At 40.2% G+C, this 21,369-nt stretch overlaps 1 protein-coding gene across 1 annotated transcript; it reads right to left on the reverse strand.

Annotated features, from left to right (window-relative positions):
• Nucleotides 1-1,229: 1,229 nt before the first annotated feature.
• th (tyrosine hydroxylase) lies at nt 1,230-15,470 on the reverse strand. Its single transcript, XM_020931091.1, has 13 exons — nt 15,387-15,470; nt 14,688-14,891; nt 12,731-12,905; nt 12,246-12,334; nt 12,071-12,138; nt 11,934-11,984; nt 7,310-7,455; nt 5,929-6,064; nt 4,594-4,663; nt 4,314-4,370; nt 4,147-4,242; nt 3,895-4,028; nt 1,230-1,389 (listed from the first exon to the last, which is right to left on the reverse strand). The coding sequence occupies exons 1-13, from the start codon at nt 15,468-15,470 to the stop codon at nt 1,230-1,232; spliced, it is 1,470 nt and encodes a 489-aa protein (XP_020786750.1).
• Nucleotides 15,471-21,369: the final 5,899 nt, after the last annotated feature.

Here is a 21,369-nt window from a genome sequence, read left to right on the forward strand (position 1 = left end):
GTCTGGGGACTGTACAATGCAGGAGCGGGCTAGCCTGATTCATCAGCCAGTTTCACTTCGTGGAAAACCTCGCAGCATTAGGATTCGTTCTCTCGACGGCAGGCGGGTACTTTTTTCATTTAACCAATTGCTGCTATTTGGTCATGACGTATGTGATGCGCCACTAACTTGGCTAACTGGTATATTAAACTTTCCCCAAATCCCGTAGGAAGAAGGGCAATAACGTCTTTCTCCTTGATAAAATTCACTGAACATTCTCTTTGTTCCAGCTTTAAATCCTCGATCTCAGGAATCATTGTGAACACAGAATGTATGGCTCTTCACTGATTGACTAGTGCCCGAACTCACACTTCCAAGGTTTTTGCAAACCGTCTAGTGTATTCTGATTCCTGACCTAGTTGCTGGAGAGAAATTAAATTGAACGGAGGCACTAGGTGGCGCCAGATTGACTAGGTGAGGGCGGGAGCAGGACTGAAAATTCTGTCCTATGCAGACCTCTAATTTTGGTTTTAAAATGTTCATATTAAAGGTGTACTATGTAACTTTTCTGGTGGAGAGTCCATCAAACGCTATTCCCCATGGAGATGCTCTTGCTTTGTCTGAAATGTTTCACAGTATGGCATTAAACCTTTCTATTTTCATGGAGACCAAACCAGACCAAGTTACAGGTCAGATCAGTGGAGAGGCAGCAAGTGACTGAAACCACCTTCAGCAGACTTTAAAACTTAATTCGGTTTTACCTCTGTTGCTTTTGACACATTTCTATCTTTAATCTGCAAATGTTTCACTGTCTCATGTCTCTAATCACTGTTTACTTTATGGTTGATGTGTGAGTGTATTCTGTTTGTGCTTCTGTTTTATCCTGTCTCTTTTTGCCAGAATTAATTATTCACAGTCAGAACGCCTGTTTTTCTAGTTATTTCTGAGCTATAAAACCACGTGTAACTGAAGGAGACGGACACTGCACCAGAAAAATTACACAATGCACCTTTAACTCGCTTTACATGAACCTGGTGTTCATTTTGCAATTTTATCCGTAAATAAATTCATTTTCCTACTACAGAACTCTGCTCTAAACTCACCTCTCTAACTGCGCGCGTCGGTGAGCTTCATTTGACTGAAACCGAACGCTACGGGTGATGTCGCGCTCACTAAGTCCACTTCTTTATACAGTCTGTGGACACACACACACACACACACATTGACCCCATGCCAGGGTCACAGCCTCGTCACGCCAGCACACTCAGGGCATCTGTGAGCGTCTTCAGGTCGTCCTTCACACAGTCCAGACCTCTTTGGATCTTGTGGGCGTTGTCCAGGACTTCCACGCTGCTTGTGAACGGGTCGTATCTCACGGCAAAGGGGCGCTTGATTCCCGTTACGTAGGCCCTGGGTTTAAAAGGAAAAACAAAAAACTTAGAGGTTAAAGGTGATGTCACGGTTCATGTTCTGCAGTTTTTAGACTTGAGAAACTACAACTGAGCGACTAAAGCTACGTTTCTATGATGATGGTCTGAATGGAAGATGCAAAAGTGGCATTGCATCTTCACTTTTTATTCCACATTTAGACGAGCATTTTCAGGAGGAAATCTGCGTGCATGCAGTGAAGCAAAAGTGTGTGGAATTCGATTGTGTACGCATGTCAGTGGTGGTGATGTATGTGACATAAACGTGTACGTGACGTGAGCAGATCTGATCAGGGTTTTGCGTCTTGGTCAGTGTAGACGGAAAGCTACAGTGAAGTGTGTTCAACTTTTCCATCCTGGAGGGCGGTTTCAGATTTTTGCGTTTTTAAGCTCCAAAAGCGTCGTCACCATCTAAACAAAAAGGCACTTCTGATAAAATATTTTGTCATTTTTACCCGCAAGCGTTCTCGTGTAAACAGGCCCTAAATGACGTATATTTTGATTAATCTCACTGTGGGAAAAATAACTATGAGCTGAATTGGCAGTTGCATGGTTCAGTTACAAGGAAGTTGTCTTTCTACTGAATTTGGTGGGCTGGCATGATTACAACACGATATCATTTTTTCACTTTTAATTTTTTTGTATTTGTTCCTTTCATGAAAATGCACAGTAGTACAATTCATGGCAATATAATGTGACTAAAGTAAATGTATGTAATCGAAGGCATTTCCATGATTAGAAAGGAGCAGATATGAACAAAAAATCTATTAGTCTGCCCCTTTATTTATATGTAAATGTGATGATCTTGCCATTTCCCACACCCTCACCTGTGTGAACCACAATTCTTTATATTTGACATTTATCAATCATCCAGACTTTCTAGTTAGTGTTGTTTAAAGGTCTCAAATGACACAAATTTTACTCTTGTGAGCTTTAAACCAAGTTATAATGTTGTTCTCTCATGAAAAACATACCCGGGGTTTTGTTTTGTTTCATTCACACGTTTGAGTAATCCTTTATTATTAATCTGTCTACATCTCCAAAGCTCAAAACACTCTGTTCCACCTTGTGCAGAGTGGAACAGAGTGTTTTCTGTCTGAGAGAAGAATTAAATGTGCAGGATTTGTGTGTTAAATGTGTGAATGAAATAAAACAGATTTCCAGGTATGTTTTTGATGAGGAAACATTATAACATAGATCAGAAAGGTGCAAGTCCTGATTTTATCCTGATGCCTTCAGGGCGTCGGTTTTATGCTCCGGTACGAAAGACAAACCGCTTCTCAAATTTTTTTGTGCCCTCTGCTATTAAATTGCTAAATTCTAAGGGTACAGTTTTCTGAATGTTGTGCACTGTAATTTGTAGATTATTATTGAGTTCCACTTGTGGACTGTAATGGACTGACACACTGTGTGTTTGTGTTTGTGTTTGTGTTTGTGTGTGTGAGAAGTGAGATGCTGCTAATGAATTGTCCGATGGGATCAATAAAGTTTTCTGAATCAGGCTACCATATTGATTCTGAATCTGAATCAATATGGTAGCCTGATTCATCAGCTGGTTTCACTTCGTGGAAATCTTCTGACCTCGCAGCGTTAGAATTTCTTCACTTGACAGTAGGAGGGTACTTTTTTTATTTGACCAATCACTGCTAATTGGTCATGACGTATGTAATGCGCCGCTAACGGGGCTAACTGGTATATTAATCTTTTTCAAAATCTTATAGGAAGAAGGACAATAACGTCTTTCCCCTTGATAAAATTCACCAAACATTCTCTTTGTTGCGGCTTTAAATCCTCGATCTTGGGAATCGTTACCAACACAGAACGTATGGCTCTTCACTGATTGGCTGGTGCCCGAACTCACACACCCGTCTACTGTATTCCAATTTCTGATCTAGTCGCTGGAGAGAAATGAAATTGAGCAGTGGCACTAGGTGGTGTCAGCCTGGCTAGCAATAAGAGCCCTTTAAATGAAATAGTTGGCATCCTTTACCAGCTTTATCTCAGCTTTAAACCTGGTCCTGTCCTGGTTTAAACCTAGTCCAGACCTGGTTTATTTCTAGTTTTTTGCATGAAGTTCTTTTCTACACAATCTTTCCTGTCTTACAGTTTCCGAAATTCTCTTCCCTGTCTTCAAACGCATTAGTTACGCCTTCACTTTGTATTATCGCGTTTATGTTTCATATTTACCATGCCTTCTCTGACTTTGCTATGATGCAGGTCCCCACAGACTAAATACTGTCTCAAAAGCACAACTTGTTATACAGAGATGCATTTGAACTTTGAGCCAATTCAGACTTTGATTTTTTTTCTCGTCTTGGTAAGGAAGGACTGCATTAGCAACAGCTGTCTCCTGGCTGACCTAAAATCATTTGTGTCCCCAGGGCTTGGATGGCTGCTCGACCTTGTACTTACATAACCCCTTCACTTTTTTGTTTTGTTTTTGCATTCCACCTCTCCCCCATTCCTTCTCGTAAATTTACATAAATACCTGAACTTTTCCTTAGCATCTGCAAAGCTCTCCGAGACAAAGTAAACTGGTTGATAGGTCTGGTCTTGATAAGGTTGAACAGCGGCTGCCTCTGGATCAAACTCCCTCCTCTCTGGCTCATCCGAAAGTGAATGCTGGATTTTATGTGAAAGAAAACAGATTCGCATTAAGACTGAGGGTTTACTCAATGTTCTTTTTAGAAACTTTTAACAGTAAGCAGGGACCGAAAGAGGGAACACTGTGAAACTTTACCACGAGCTCTCCATATGAGGACAGCAGGCCAGCTCCATACGCCCTCAGCTCCCCGTTCTGTTTACACAAGCCGTACTCCACCGTAAACCAGTACAGCTGCATGGGAAACAAAGTGCTCAGCAAAACAAGATACAAAAGCAGATAAACAAAAGATTATGGAAATTTACTGTGGACAGCTTCTCTATGTCCTCATCAGAAGCTCCTAATGATGCAAGACCCAGGTTCTAAAGAGGAAAAAACCACAGTCAGAGGTGTATTTTTGTATGATAGGACATATTTTCATGACTATTTTTACCATATTTAAATCATTCTGCCTTATTTGACATCAGTCTCTTGATATATATGCTACTTGTTTTGAATTTATTATGGGCTACTGTGTCCAAGTAAGTTCCTTTGTGGATTAATTAAGTCTGAAAATCTGTAAAACTACGGTAAAATGAGGCCTACCTGTGAGAACTGCGCAAAAGTGCGGTCGGCCAACATGGGGACGTGACCCAGAAGCTCATGGACACAATCACTGTTAAAAAACAAAGACAAATTGCAAGTAATCAATGAAAATGTAACCTGAATTGGCCAGGCAGGTGCTGACAGGTGCTGAGGATTCTGTGACTCAATGTGAATGAGGTTAGATTATAGATTTATGATGGTCTGGGCATTACAGCGTTGTTTTCCTTTAGGGCTTGTTTTTATGAACTGTAACATCCTCCTCTACAACTGGGCAATTATAATGGAAACTCCGTTAAATTTCCACCAGTCACTTAAGACACATGCAGCAGGTGACTGAAGGTAAAAGCAACAAACATCTGTTTAAATATTTTATGAAAAAGAAAGGAATCCCATAAACCATCAAACCTCGCAAACAGTTTAATTATTATGTACAATGTTTTGTCCATGTGGCCTTCTTCAAAAGCAAAAAATATATTTTATGAAACGGAAATTTAGGAAATGTTATTATTTATTCATGTATTGGCGTTTATTTCACCAGGATAGAGCCACTGAGGTTAAGAATCTCTTTTTCAGGGGAGTCCTGTACAAGCCAGAATCAGACCCAGGACCTTCTTGCTGTGAGGAAATAGCGCTAACTGTTGTGGAGAGGAAATCAAACTTCACTACTACAACAACAGCACTAAATGAGTTTTAAAAATTGTAATTGGCTAAATTTCTGCCTAATACATAATCACGATCAGTTTGGTTACATTCACAAACAAATCAGTGGATTAGAATATCAATTGAGTTATTCAGTGTTTGTAAATGCAAACATGTGGGTTGTCAAAGCCTGATCCTCCCAGATCTCAGAAGCTCAGCAGGGTTGGGCCTGGTCAGTACTTGGACGGGAGACCATTGGAAAAATCCGGTGCCACAGGGGGTGCCAGTCACAAAAACTGTTGTTGTGTTCTTAGGCAAGGCACTTCACCCACATTGCCTAGTATGAAAGTGGTGTGAGTGTTGATGGCACAGATTGGCAGCTGCACTTCCATCAGTCTGCCCATTGACAATCTGTAGTTTACCACCGTTGAGTGAATGAATAATGCTCTGTAAAGTGTCTTTGTGACATGTCTGTGAAAAGCACTAGATATATAAACAAAAAAAAACTTCTTTAATTGTTTAATTACAGTTATATAGAATAATCATTTGTATCTGTATATAGTATTTATACATACACTTACATGTTTCAATAATGAATTGTACTTAGGTCATTGTCAGTCCACAGCTCATGATTTGTAGTTCTGTGTCTGAGTGAATCATTTGAAACAGTCACACAAACACACAGAGGTCACTCACGGTTCGGGCGAGTGCATGGGGGAGGAGGCGTGTCTGATGTACTGGGTGCACTGGAAAACTCTGTACGCTAAACTGGCCAAAAAGTCCCGCGCTGAGAGCAGACCTGCCACCGGCCGCAGGATGAAGCCCGTCCGCTCTGAAGGAAAGGAGAAAAGAGGGTGCGGAGATTAAGCATTATACAACATTATATTCACTGAACAGACAGAGAAGCAAGAACAATACAATTTAACATGGCCTTTTCTTTATATGATATGACATTAGAGATAGACCCATATCACTTGGCCAATATCTGCACTTTTTTTTAGCACATCAGGCTTAAAACAGGCTGGTCTGCTGCATAAAGATTACACATAAAGCTTTGAACATGTTAGTGCACAGAGGCAACTGTTGTGGGTGACTTTGTAGTAAATTAAAATAAAATTATTTTGGGGGGGAAAAAAAATAGTCCATGCATATCAGCCCAAAAATATCGGCAGATCTGATCCTGCATCTTTTTCTTCTGGATTCCTAATAATCAGCATTTCTCAGTTTCAGATCACATCACAACATTTTATAGGTCAATAATATTTAAAGGTGCACTATGTAACTTTTTGGTTGGGGGTCCGTCACCTGCTTGTTTCTATGGATATATCACTGCCCTACCTGGAAAGTTCCATGGTATGACATTAAACAGCTCTACCTTACATTTATTCATCAACAGGTGGTTTTAAAGCTCAAAAATACCTAGAAAAACAGGAATTCTCACTGTGACTGGGGTCGCCTCTCCACAGATCTGACCAATAACTCCATGGCGATAGAAAGATTTAACATCATACTGTGAAACATTCCAGACAAAGCAATAACGTCTTCATGGAAAAAAGTATCTGACGGACCTTTAAAAGTTACACAAAGGTCCATTAATACAGAAAGAAAATATTATTGTTAATATTGTTCAAATGCAGACTTTTCTTGCAATATTGTGAGCTCTTGGGTCTAGTCACTACAGAAATGATCAGGTTCAACATTTGTGACTTTACGTTTTGAGTATTTCATGGCAATGTTCTCACTGAAAATATAATAATGCCGTTTATATTTCTTATATTTATGTAAATGTGTCTTGATTGTGTCTTGTTTTATGCATGTAGCTTATATTTTTTCGGCGGACAGCTGTTGAAAACCAGCACTTGCATCTGGTTTGTCTAATGTGATTGTGATGACCTTAATAAACATAAAAAAGTACAATCTAATAAATAGGAAAATCCATCTGACACATTTTAGAATCTGAAAACCACCAATCGGCATCAACCATGAAAACTCATATCTGTCTATTTCTAAACAATATTGTATTATGAATATACTCAGAAAATACTGTAAATATATTTAATACAATGATTATTTTTACCTTTAATGAAGTTGGACACATCTTCGAGCTGGGGGATGTTGTCCGGGCTGTAGCCGCAGTGTCTCTCCAGCAGGTGGAAGGCTTCCTGATACTCACTGCAGGCGTGAGTGGCGTACAAGTCTCTCAGGGTGGAGTACACTTCTCTCCTTCATGCAGAAACATCACAGCCATTTTAAAACACAAATCACTGTCAATTCATATTCAGGTAAATTAGACTGAACACTGCTGACAGGTAAACGCAGGCGCTGAATGATTTTATTTGTTATTAGAAAGTCGAAGGTAACATCCAAAGACAAACTGCTCAAGACACAAGACGGTGAGAAATGGGCCGGGGGCAATCACTCCTGCACAAACCGAAAAGGGTCACGGCCGATGTAGCGGCTTCTTGACCAACCTTATAGCCGCTCGGGAAGATCAGAGTGGGTCCTGGGGTTGTAGTTTGTGATGCACTTGGAGGCTATTGTAAACAAATACGCTTGAATATTTATTACCATATAAAAGAATGAGAACTTTGCACATTAGTTACTTGGGATGGGTGCGTTGAGGGAACGGCCCAAGAACATAGAGAAAAATCCTTACTTGTCTTACTTGGAAATTGTGAGATTTATTAAGACAAACCGTGCAACGTTTCGGCACTAGGCCTTCGTCAGGCAAACCTATTTAATAAATCTAATAAATCTCACAATTTGCAAGTAAGACGGTGTGTGGGACTTTTCTCTATGAATATTTATTACCGGACATACAGCGATCACAGCGCAGCAAAGAAGAGGGATAGAACCAGTTGGAAAACAAAGGGTGAGTCTAGAGGAAGAAAGTTGGTCAATAAAAATTACAGCTACCCAGCCCTGACCTTCAACCAAAACTGGGTAACAAGTAAGTGCACACTTTTACACCCTTCCACAGATACATATCCATGCGCACGTGCCCACATGAGCCTCGCCCCCTCTGTACCAGAGCAACACACCCACACCCTCAACTACATAATGCACCAGTCCTGTCTACAGCCGATGACGTCATGCCATGTTATTGTTTGTTTACATGTCGTGCAGCAGAGCTAAAGCTTTAGCGGAGAAAATAAGTCCAGTGGCATGAATTATCTGTTAAACATTGAGACAGATATGACACCTGCTGCGATACGCTTGTCTGTGAGTTCATGGATATAATAACAGCGCGGAGCAGTGAGGACGGCCAGAGACGAGAGGTCACAAAACTTCTGTCGCTGTCCACAGTCCTTATCGAAAGTAAGCATGGATTCACTGTGCTTTAGAGCGAAGTTTATTCACTGTTTTCCTCATATGAGTAACATATAGTATAGTCGTGTAGTATAATAAAGTTGTGTGTGTGTATATGAGCAACTGTGCCGCATTTTGGCCCACCTCCTCCAACCGGACCAAAGTCCCAACCATGCAGTTTCTGGGCCCGGTTCAATTGCGCTCACACTGGATAAACATACTCGCCAGGCTGGCGCAACCTAGTGTCTCCGCTCAATTTCATTTCTCTCCAGCGACTAGGTCAGGAATCAAAATGCACTAGACGATTTGCAAAAAAAGCGCGAGTTCAGGCACCAACCAATCAGCGAAGAGCCATATATTCAGTGTTGTCAATGACTCCCAAGATTGAGGATTTAAAGCCGGAATAAAGTGAATGTTTGGTGAATTTTATCAAGGGAAAAGACATTATTGCCCTTCTTCCTACGGGATTTAGGAAAAGCTTAATATACCAGTTAGTCCCGTTAGTGGCGCTTTACATACGTGACTACCAAATAGCAACAATTGGTTAAGTGATCAAAAGTACCCGCCTACTATCAAACAAATGAATTCTAACAATGCGAGGTCAGACGGTTTCTACGAAGTGAAAGTGGCAGATGAATCAGGCAACAAACATGCCGCGCTTTAGGAGTAATCTGTGCCCAAGTGCTCGTGTGAGTGCACCCTTAAAGGTTGTATGGAGGATTTTTTGTTTGTTTTAAATTGTCAATGAAAGTTTAAAATACCATTACAGAGATGCAACAGCTTTGTAATTATGATGACGAAAAAAAAAGAAAGAAAATCTATGAACTGTGGACGTGTTGAGGCCAGATAAACATCAGCCAATAGAAAACGAGGCTGCCTCATTTTCTATTGGCTATTAGGTTGTCAATCAAACTCCCTACGTTTCTAAGGTAACTATGCAGCGGGTCTTAGAGGCTTTTTCTAATTGTGGCTCTCTCGCAGTTCGCATAAAGTTTGTTGCGATGTCGGACGAGAATCCACGACCAGTTCGCCGCAAAAGAAAGTCGGTTTTTGAGGTCGCTGAAAGAAGAAGAGAAGGAGAAAAGGAGCGAAGACAAACTGAGGTGATTCTTGGAGATTCCTTTCAGTGACTGTGCGACTGAAGCAGACAAAGGGTCTAAAAACTGAGGTGTCGGTCTCTAAATTATTTCTAGAGGGACCTGTGGAGGAGGAAGGTGGTGTCACGCATGCACTACATTTGAAAAAGGACTGTCGCTGGATTTCTCTTTCCTTAAAAAAATCCTCTATACAACCTTTAATGACACAAGGAAAGAGGTACAGTATGTATGCATCTAAAGGGCCTATATTATGCAATTTTCTGATCCCACCTTGTGATGTCATGTGGTAATACAGGAAGTGCCCCACTGTGATTTTAAATTCCATACACCTTCATGAGAATCTCTGACCTGAATTTGCTTATCTCTAATAAAATCAAAAGGTAAAAGGAAGCTGTCAACGTCTCAAAGTGGAACAGAACATTCTGAGTTATGGAAATGTACAGCCACGCAGACAATAATAAAAGGTTACTCAAATGCGTGACTGAAACAAAACACAAGTCCAGGTGTGTTTTTTCATAAGATAACATGGTTTAAAGCTCACGAGGGTCATTTCTGCGTAATTTAGGACCTTTAAACAGACAGCATGAAAAAAAATGAAAGAAAAGGCTTATTTTGATGCAAGCTCTCAAAATTATTCACATCATAACCAGCCTGTCACGATAACAAATTTGTGCGATATACTGCTGAAGAAAATATACACGATAGGTCCGTCACCTGCTTGTTTCTATGGAGATGTCACTGCTCTGCCTGAAATATTCCACAGTATGACTTTAAGCAACTCTACCCTTACATTTATTCAATTACAGGTGGTTTTATGGCTCAAAAATGCCTAGAAAAACAGATATTCTGACTGTAAGCGGGGTCGCCTCTCCACAGATCTGACCTGTAACTTGGTCTAGTTTGGTCTCCATGAAGACAGAAAGCAGACAAAGCAATGACATCTCCATTAAGCATCTGACAGACCCTCCACTAGAAAAGTTACATAATGCATCTTTAACTACAAAAACTGCAAAGGTGAGAAGACGTGCATACATTTGACTTCTTTGGTGGTTTTTGAAAATATGCATGACAAATAATAACACTGAAATGATGACACAATACTCCCCAAAAGACTATTTTAAATCTACAATATGGTTAAAAAATGAACTACAATAAATAAATAAATAACAGAATGAAACTCTTTAGAAGTCGGTCTGTATCTATAATGAGTCATAGAAGTTCATAATTCAACCCTCTACAGCTCAAATCTCATCGTAGAAGAGAAAAATAACAAAAAGACCCCTACAAATACTAAGAAAAAGTGATGATGATTAAAATTGCCCACCAAAAATGATTCTTCCAAATATTATGCATTGAACAATAAGTCGATATAGTAATTATCGTGACAGGCCTAGGCCACGAAGAAGTCCTTAATCATGAAAGGATTCTCCTCATGAGACAAAACATTAAGGGTGTAACTTTTTGGTTGGGGATCTGTCACTTGCTTGTTTCTATGGAGATGTCATTGCTCTGTCTGGAATGTTCCACAGTATGACTTTAAGCAGTTCTAGCTTACATTTATTCAATTACATGTGGTTTTATAGCTCAAAAATGCTTAGAAAAACAGACCTTCTGATTGTGAGCGGGGTCGCCTCTCCACAGATCTGACCTGCAACTTGGTCTAGTTTGGTCTCCATGAAGGCAGAAAGGTTTAATGCCATACTGTGAAACATTCCAGACAAAGCAATAACATCTCCATGAAGCAATTTACCAGAAAAGTTACACAATGCACCTTTAACTACAAAAACTGCAAGGGCGAGAGAAAGTGCGTACATCTGACTTCTATTGTGGTTTTGAAAGTATACACGACAAGTATTAACACTGAAACTGTGACAAAATATTGGGACTATTTTAAATGTACAATATGGTTATCATTGCTCTGTCTGGAATGTTCCACAGTATGACTTTAAGCAGTTCTAGCTTACATTTATTCAATTACAGGTGGTTTTAAAGCTGAAAAATACCTAGAAAAACAGACATTCTGACTGTGAGTGGGGTCGCCTTTCCACAGATCTGACCTGTAACTTGATCTGGTTTGGTCTCCATGAAGACAAAAAGGTTTTACACTATATACTTTATACAGAAACATTCAACCTAAAGCAATAACATCTCCATGAAGACAAGCATTCTAGCAGAAAAGTTACAAAAAGCTCCTTTAAATTCCGTGTTCCATTAAAACTATCGGTAAACTGTATTAAAGGTGCTCTAGTCATTTAGCTCAGTACAACAGGATGTTAAGAAAACAATTCGTCTTACCATGTGCCGATCTCCTCGGCTGTGTACTCCACTCTGGGAATAACCTCTCCGCTGAACACAGAAAAGAAACACAATATTAAGGTTTAAAAGCCTTTTATAATTGTTTTTGTGGAAGTCTGTTCAATGTTGCAGCTCACTGTCTGTAACTGTAGGCGATGTCTCCAATCATCTTCCTCCTCTGTCTGTACACGGGGTCTGTGAAGCCCTGTCCAAATCACATCAAACTCGCTGATCATATTTTTCTGATAGCAAATGTCCCACTAACCACATAACAGCCAAGTCATAACAAAATCAGGAGCTTTTTCAACTTACAGGATGATCTTGGTCTAAATCTGGATCAAATTTGGTGACCAAATGGTGACATTTGTCGAGGTCTCCTATTTTCTTTGGGAACCAGTGAACTAGAAGAGAAAATCATGAACGAAATCTTAAAGGTGGATTGTGTAACTTTTCTGGTGGAGGGTCCGTCACCTGCTTGTTTCTATGGAGATGTCATTGCGCTGTCTGGAATGTTCCACAGTATGACAATAAACAGCTCTAACTCACATTTATTACATTACAGGTGGTTTTATAGCTCAGAAATACCTATAAAAACATGAATTCTGACTGTGAGCTGGGTCGCGTCTCCACAGATCTGACCTGTAACTTGGTCTAGTTTGGTCTCCATGAAGATGGAAAGGGTTAATTCCACACTGTGAAACATTCCCGGACAAGCATTTGACAGATCCTCCACCAGAAAAGTCACACAATGCACTTTCAACAAAAAAAAATCTGCAAGACTGAGAAGACGTGCGTACATTTGACTTCTTTGGTGGTTTTGACATCTTCAGCGTTCCTCTTGAGCGAGCCTATCAGAGTGCTGACGTCCGTAAGGTGCACCTCGCAGCGGACGAAGTACTCCAGACCCTCCAGGCTGTCCTTCTGCTTCCTGGACGGACGGGTTTCCAGGTGGTGGATCTTTGCTTCAAATGTCTGAAACACAAACAGGACTTCACGAGACAAAGCAAAGTGATCATAGATATTTGGAGCTTTTAGATGGAACGTCGCAATCATTTTGAAATGCAAACTAAATGTAGATGATAAACGATAATATTTTAAATGTATAATGTTTTTTTTTTTTTTTTGTTTTTTTATGCCACTGACAACAAAAACTCAAGAGCAGATTTAAACCACAAAAAATATTCAAAGTCTACAATATTATTTAAAAAAAACATGAGCTGCAATAACATCTCAATCACTAGATATTTGGACTTTTTAGAGTATCGACTACAGAAATGTTATTCATCTTTTTATTTATTACATGTCTGTTTGATTTTGTTTGTTTGTTTGTTTGTTTGTCTGTTAGCAACATAACTCAAAAAGTTATGGACCGATTTTGATTAAATTTTCAGGATTTGTTGGAAATGTGAAAAGGAAGAACTGATTTCATTTTGGGGGTGATCCGGAAGAAATCCTATTCTGGATCACTTTGAAATTTTAGTTAACATTGTGGTAAATGGGGCCAAAAATTTTGTTTCTCAATATCTCGGTTAATTATTGACCAAACCCATGAAATTTGACTCAGGGATGGACAATGGGATCCTCTTTCATATTCCAAAGGCTTATCGGATCTGATCCAGAAGACTGATTTTATTGCAATTTATATAAAAAATGGGGGTAGTCCTTGGCGGGGGTCTGCGCTTCTAGTGCTTTTCTAGTTTTATATGCTATCAAACCTATAGGCTGTGCACAAAAACACGAAGGATAAGTGCATGTCCGGGTCAAAGGAAATGGGTCAAATACAGGTTTGATCTGGTAAGTTTGCTTGTCTGCTTTGCCTAAATAAAGAACTTTTAGAGTAAATTTAATGTGTGCCTCAGATCTCCTTCTATTTCTTTCATATAACATCAAACCTATGTTGGATCCTAATATACAAGTCCATCTCGAAAAATTTTAATATTGTGTAAAAGAGGTCCTTAATCGTAAAAGGATTCTCCTCATTATATAAAATATTAAGGGTGTAACTTTTTGGTTGGGGATTCGTCACCTGCTTGTTTCTCTGGATCTGTCATTGCTCTGTCTGGAATGTTTCATAGTGTGACATTAAGCAGTTCTAGCCTACATTTATTCAATTACAGATGGTTTCATAGCTCAAAAATGCCTAGAAAAGCAAACATTTTGCGAGAAAGTACAGTATGTTTTCACTCATTTCAGAAATTCAAACCTGTATATTATATAAGCTCATGACACCCAGAGTGAAGCTTGATTATGATTTTGTCAGATAACGAAAACACAAAAATTCAGTGTCTCCGAAAATTTGAATATTACATCATTTCCAAAAACAAAACAAAAAACTAAAAAAAAACTTAAAAATTTGTTCATTAAAAGGGTCAGGATACTGTTTTGTTTTTTTGTTTTTTTTGAGATGCACTAGTATTATTTTGTCAGATAATTACAATTTATATATCAGATGCAGTTTTAAACTAAATATTAATGAAAAAATAAAGGACAGGGCTGTAAAACTATTAAACCCCGTGTATGATATTTGGTTTGGCGCGCAAAATCCACAGAAACAAGCAGGTGACGGACCCTCCAAGTGACAAGTTGCACAATGCACCTTTAAATGAAGCCTTGTGCGGACTGGGATGGGAAGGAGAAAGGGAAAACGACACCCAGCGTTCCTCTAGCTCAAAAACAACATATTTTAATAGTTTTACATCTCTGCCTTCATTAAAAAAGTGAATAATCTGGTCCATAATCCCTGTCGCGCCTTACCTCGAACACTTTGAGGGTACGGGACAGCGCGGGGGTCTTGGAGCTGCCGAGCGTAAAGAAGATGTTGAGAAGCGCTTTCCCGTCGTCCTCCTCGAACACGATCTGCTCCGTGGCCCCCGCCTCTGCAGCCGCTGCCGCCGCCGCTTCTCTCTCCTTCCGCGCGTCATCTATCAAGCTCTGGCGTCTCCTCAGAAACTTTGGAGACTGTCTCGAGAAATAATGGAACAGAAAACAAAAAAAAAAAGGTAAATATTTAGACCCTTCCTTTCATGATTATCGTATAAAATTGATAGAAAAGGGACACAACTGCTCGGTTTGGCATGGCATCACAACATTTTAGACCAGAAATGTAAATATTTGTTGTAATACGGTGAGTTTTAGGGTTTAGTCAGTAATAAATAATGATTTGGTTCAACATTTGTGAGTACCTTTTGGATATTTCATCACAAAGTACAGCGTAATCAATAAGAAAAAACAGCTCTTGCCCTCATCTGCGAGTAAAACATAATCATAATCTGAAATCTAGATTGAAAACTGAAAATTAGGATGGTTTTATAAAAGAAAGTCACGTGCGCAACAGGTGCGCGCAGAGCCGGACTTACGGAAAACTTCAGCGCTCAATAATTGAATCATCTTTACAATTCAATTTCCAAATCCAACTTTTTTTTGTTGTTGTTTAATGATCCCGGGGCGTCTTACCGTGACGGAATCAGCCCTCTCGAGCTCGGACGCGGCTCTGCGGATGCTCTTGGCGGAGGACGTGGAGCCGCTGGAGTGATGCATTTTACGGAACAGACTTTTACGCACGGTCCTGTTTCCTCGGTGCTGTTGGAGATGGTGCGCCTCCGCTTTTTTCAGCCGTGCGCCCATTTGTGCCCTTTTTATTGGCTCGTTTGGTTAGAGTCTGACGTCAAACAAGTTCATTCTGATCAAATCAATAAGTGGTCTCCGTCAAGGAAGCTTTACACCCGCTGGAGCCACGCGCAGGAGCCCGTTCATGCGTTTTACTTAAAGAAAATTCTACATTAATAAACTATTCTTATTATTCTTTAATTTTTATGGAAGAAAAATATTAGTATCTCATTAAAACACACTCTTTGGACCTTTATTGGTTACATTTAACAGGCTATAAGTTTGTTTTATATGACCAGTTCCTGAGCTTTTACGCAAAGGTTAAGGCAGAAAACGTCACCTATAGGAGATTAAGTCACTTTATCAGAACAATCCAATCTGCAAGCGGCTCCATAATTTGATTTGAATGTGGTAAATCAGGGCCGATGTGCCGCGGGCGCGTCACACACAAACAGGAGTTTTATCTGCAGCGCCTCGGCCAACACTGCGGGGATAACGTGATTGTGAAGTGATGTACTGTGCCCACCGGCCAAACGAGCTAAAAGGATTATTACATGTGGACCTCTGGCCATACGCGTCCTCCACTGCGTCCTCGCCACAAGAAACCAGCCGAACGGTCCCCAGTGCGCCGCCGTGAAGAGACACAAGTGAAATACTAAAGAGCACGTGGCCCCGGGGCGAGGGCTGCGCTGATAATGGCCGATGAATATGAGAAAAGACACAGTACAGTCCAGAGTCAGAGTCAGACCGTGCGCCCCGTGCTCCAGACGCGCAGATCTGAACTGAAGACCACACTGAAGAGGGGGAAGAGGGGACTGGGATGACCTTTCCAACGTGGGACAGAATCAAAGACAGAGCAACAGGTGTAAAACTGACATTTTAACCGTGAACTACAAGAATTAACATCTTATTACGGCATCTTTTATGTATATGTCATCTTACAAATGCATCTTCCTTCAAACATGCTTTTTATGATCATGATGTGACTGTAAAAGATCGCCCACCTCACAGACAGGTTCAGACAGAGGGGAACAGGACTGAATGTGTCTAACAAAAGAGCTTTTCCCTGATTTTTCTTGTGATCTCTGTTTTAAAACAAACATCAAGTTATTAAATGTGCAATGTAACTTCTCTGGTGGAAGATTTGTTTCTCGTCTCTATGAATGTTTCACAGTTTTAAGATATTAAACATGTCTTTTATTACAGGCATTTTTATTGCTATACATTGAAAACTGTGTCACCTCTCCACAGATCTGACCTACTGTGGAGATAAAAGGTTCATTTAACTGGAGTGTTCTGTGGAACACTCCAGTTAAAGCAATAACACAAAAATACAGCTGAAGTTCTATTGTACAATGCAAAAACACTAAACCACATGTTCCTGGTGTAGCTGCTTCTTCTCTGATCTGGAGTCCTGTTGCTTTTCACACACCTTCCCCTGTCTCTGACTCATCAGAGCTTTTATTACTCATGCAGCAGGTTCCTGTCACCTTTTGTCTGAAGTGCTTGTAACTTCATCTGTTCATCTGTTTCGCTTCACCTGCTCCGCTCAGATGCTGCAGCGGTGTTCTTGAAAAGTGCCATTTATCCCTCTGTGTTTATCCAATTCCATCCTCTTTTCTGGAAGTGTCAGTCGTGACCACAAATGACACCAGCATGATAATTATTACAATTATGTATTGATTCAGCAAGGCTGCAGAGCATTGTGAGTGTCAGCTTTCCTCACTGTAATTGTGGGACTTCAGACGGCCTAATTGTAGCTAATGCGACCAGCTGGGCTTTTATACATACATGCTTTCTCTCCATCACTGCCAAACAATACAGTCACCTTTGTGTGGTCCTCCAGCCCTGAGAGCTGCTCTCACACTCATGTGGGGATAATGTACAGTGAATAATACAGAGTATGCTTTACTTAATCTGTGTGTCATAAACATGCTCATGGAAAACAGAGCTAAATATCTGTACTCATATATAACTGTATCTGAGACAGCGCCGCAGGTGAGTTTGTGTTTGTTCATCACAGGTTCTTATTTTTAAAGATCTGTACATGACAACATGATGTGGTCTCCAAAATGTTAATTTATGTCAAAGCTTCACACAAGACAGAAGGAAGTCTGCTCAGAGAGACAAGCAGTGAATGAGACATGTTCACATTTCAACATAAAGTTTTATAAAGCAGACCCAGCATTGCTGTAGAACACATATGTTCCCCACACTGTTCAAAGGCTGTAAAGGCAGCATGCATGTGCAGCAGGCAGCATGTGCAGCGCAGGCAGCATGTGCAGCACAGGCAGCATGTTACTACAGTAAGTTTTAGCTTTTGTAGCAGGAACCAATTCAAATGATTCATCGTGATTCATTTTCATGAGTGAAGATCTCTGAATGTTCCAGTTCTCCTGCTCCGGTGTTGAGATGAGGGTGTGACAGGTGATGACAGGGGTGTGACAGGTGATGACCAAGACCTGCACCTGTCCAGTGACTAAAACTCAACAGTGTCTGTGTGATTTGACAGTTCTGATACAGTGACGGTGGTGGACTGAGCACGCTCGGTGGGGCTGTTCTGCTCCAGACACACAAGTACACAAGTACAGACACACATCAAGTACAGCTGTGAGCCCATCAATTAGCCGTACTGTCACTGTGCGGCCGGAAATAGACCGTCCCATTCATAATGTGAGCTCAGCACAGCAGCCTTTTCAAATGTAATTAAACGTGATCACTTTATGATTTGATTGAACCACTGATTGAAGGGCTTCAAATGGAGCGTTTTGTGGAGCCTGTTCAAAGCAAATGACTCTTGTTAAATGTCACACGTTCAAACTGCGTCTGGACACATAAAGGAGGAACACAGTCAGATTACACTCAACATAATGAGTGTTACTGTGTATTATGACTCCACAATCAACAGCTTAAGTGTTAGCTTCTCTTCTTTTGCAGGAGTTTTATCAGAAAGGAAAATGTAAAAAGAATTATTACTGACAATAGATATTTGAGCTTACTCATGAAACTTTAATCTCTCCCATCATCTTAACCTGCGAAAAGAGGAGAAAACAGTTTGTGGCGATCAGGCGAAGCGTGTCCTCCCAAAACAATCACAGTTTCTATTAGATTTCTCTTTCCCTAACGGCCCCTGAGTCTGTGATCAGCCCCGGGCCCGATCAGGACACAGGACCTCAGATAAACTCCACCTGTCGCCTCTGACACCTGTTTATGCTCTGGACGAGGAATATGTGGAGAAAACAGAAAGAAAAACTAAAAAGATCAAACTTTTTGGGTTTGCTTAAAGCTGCTGTATGTAACTTTCAAACTTTCCGTACTTCAGAACATTCTCCATGGAGACAGACACATTGTGTGCATAGACTGTGTAAAGATGTGGACTGAGGGAGTGTGATGTCACCTGTAGCGTTCATCTCCAGTCAAATGAAACTTATCGTTGCTAGGAATTGATTTATGGACTAAATAGCAAAATAAAATAAAAACAAGATGATGTACGCTCATTTCTTATTTGGAACACAGAGTCTAGCAGCTTAGTCCATTTACATTTATGTCCAAATACAGTCTATGATTTTATGTCTTACTGTGGAAGATTATAGCCAAAGAATCAACATTTCCATGGAAATAGCATGAAGAGGCACTGCTCCGGGTCAAATAAAAGTCAGGTTTGTGAAGACGCAAACCTGCTCACAGTAAGGCTACGTTTATATGACGATGGTCTGAACAGAAGATGCAAAAGTGGCGTCGCGTCTTCACTTTTTATTTCGCGTTTAGACAAGCGTTTTCAAGAGGAAATCTGCGTGGATACAGTGACGAAAACGTGTGTGGAATTCGGTGATGTATGTGACCTAAATGTGGACACAACCTGAGCAGATCTGACCAGAGTTTTGCTTCTTGGGCAGTTTAGACGGAAACGCTACGGCGGAGCATATTTAACTTTTCCACTCTGGAGGGTGGTTTCAGATTTTTGTGTTTTTAAGCCCCAAAAACACCATCACCGTCTAAACAAAAGGCACTTATAATAAAATATTTAGTTTGTTTTTACCTTCAAGCGTTCTCATGTAAACAGGCCCCAAAGGATGCTTTTTTTTTTTTTTTTACATGTTTCAGTGAATAATACTCAAAACAAAAAAGAAAGTAAGAAACATTTTAGTCAATTCTTGTACCTGAAAAGTTATACAGTATTCTGTGACTTTAAATTTAAAAGTTTATTTCACCCACATTTTTGTCCTCTCTGCTCCTCTGGGTAAGTTGGTGAGACCTCTTGGTTAGAATGACTTCTTTTTGTTAGAACAGTATATTAAAAGTGCACTTTGAATGTTCCTCTGCCCTTCTCAGAGCATCCTTTAATGTCAAAACTGAATTAACACATTTGGTTTTGATGTTTGGAAGCTAAAGTCATAGAAAGAAAACAGCCCGTGTACATTGCTCATTTGCGTAGCTGTCTGCGCACATTTGGGATGACAGACTTGAGAAATTGGTTTGTGTCTAAAAGCTTTATTTGTTGTTGCAGAATAATAAAGACAAGAATTGCTTATTGATGCAGATGAAAGTGGCACTAAGTGTGGCTGGCAGCTGCTGTAACATGGATCAATGTCCCTGTAAAGACTCTGACGCACCTGACCACCAGACATGCCCAGTTACCCGGGTACCATTGCTGTTGTCATGTTCCACTCTCCACATGCAAAACCTTCTCTGTGCATAATTTCTGCAGTTTTGCCAGTCCTAGTCTAAATAGTAGAGATGGGACAAGATCTCATGCAGCGCAAACACTGGAGTTGCGGCCTCACAGTCCCACATTTCGGCTCCGGCACACCTTTTTGGAGATCACTGTGCCCCTCAGTGAGTGTGTTTACATGCACATCAGTATCCCACTTATGATCGGGTTTCATCATTTCGGCATGTAGGGGTGTAACAATAACCAAAATATCATGATATCATTTTGTCAAAAGTCTCTCAGTGACATCGTGGGCCATCACAATATATCGAATCACAAGTTTCTTTGCTTAAATTCATTGTTATGGAGCAGCAATAGCTAAAAAAAACCAGAAGGAACTACATCAACCATGATCCTTTGCTCCGTTCTGGTGCAAACTACAAGAAGAAATAACAGTTCTAAACACTTTTAAGTCTTAGTTCTTTGGATTAAGTCTTGTCAAGGCATTTTAAGAGGAAAAAGTAGCATATTCACAATAATTGTAAGCCTCCACAAAATATCGCAATAAATATCGTATCGTGAGATGTATATTGTGAAAATATCATACTGTGAGATTTGGATATTGTTACATTCCTAATATGCAGAATCCTGGTTACTGCAACATAAATTTGAGTGTGCATGCGTCCTAAAGACAAACACTTTTCAGTCTTTTCATCACAATAGGAGCCAAAATAAATAAAATGATCAACATAAATAAAGTGAGTGAAATGATGTTAAATAAAGAGCTGCGCTAAACCTGCGCATCTGATCTCTGAAAACATGAACCATCTCCAACACGACACACACATAGAACAGACTCATCATCATCATCAACATCCCTCTGTCACAGAGAGAACACTCATATTCCACTGAGTCATGTCCTTGAGTCCGACAGAAGCTGAACCGCATCAGTGCACAAGGAAAGAGCTGTTTTTTCATTGCTTATAGTTTATGCAAATGAGTCATGCGGTTTCAAGTGGTCTAAACCAGGACTAAAATAGGAATAAAACCAGGTCTAAACCAGGACTAAACTATGACTAAAACCAGGACTAAACCAGGACTAAACTACGACTAAAACCAGGACTAAACTACGACTAAAGCCAGGACTAAACTAGGACTAAGTCAGGTCTAAACAGTATG

This window comes from Boleophthalmus pectinirostris, unplaced genomic scaffold (assembly GCF_026225935.1).
Source record: "Boleophthalmus pectinirostris isolate CB_2022bp ecotype Guang Dong unplaced genomic scaffold, ASM2622593v1 HiC_scaffold_2, whole genome shotgun sequence".
Taxonomy (NCBI): Eukaryota; Metazoa; Chordata; class Actinopteri; order Gobiiformes; family Gobiidae; genus Boleophthalmus; species Boleophthalmus pectinirostris.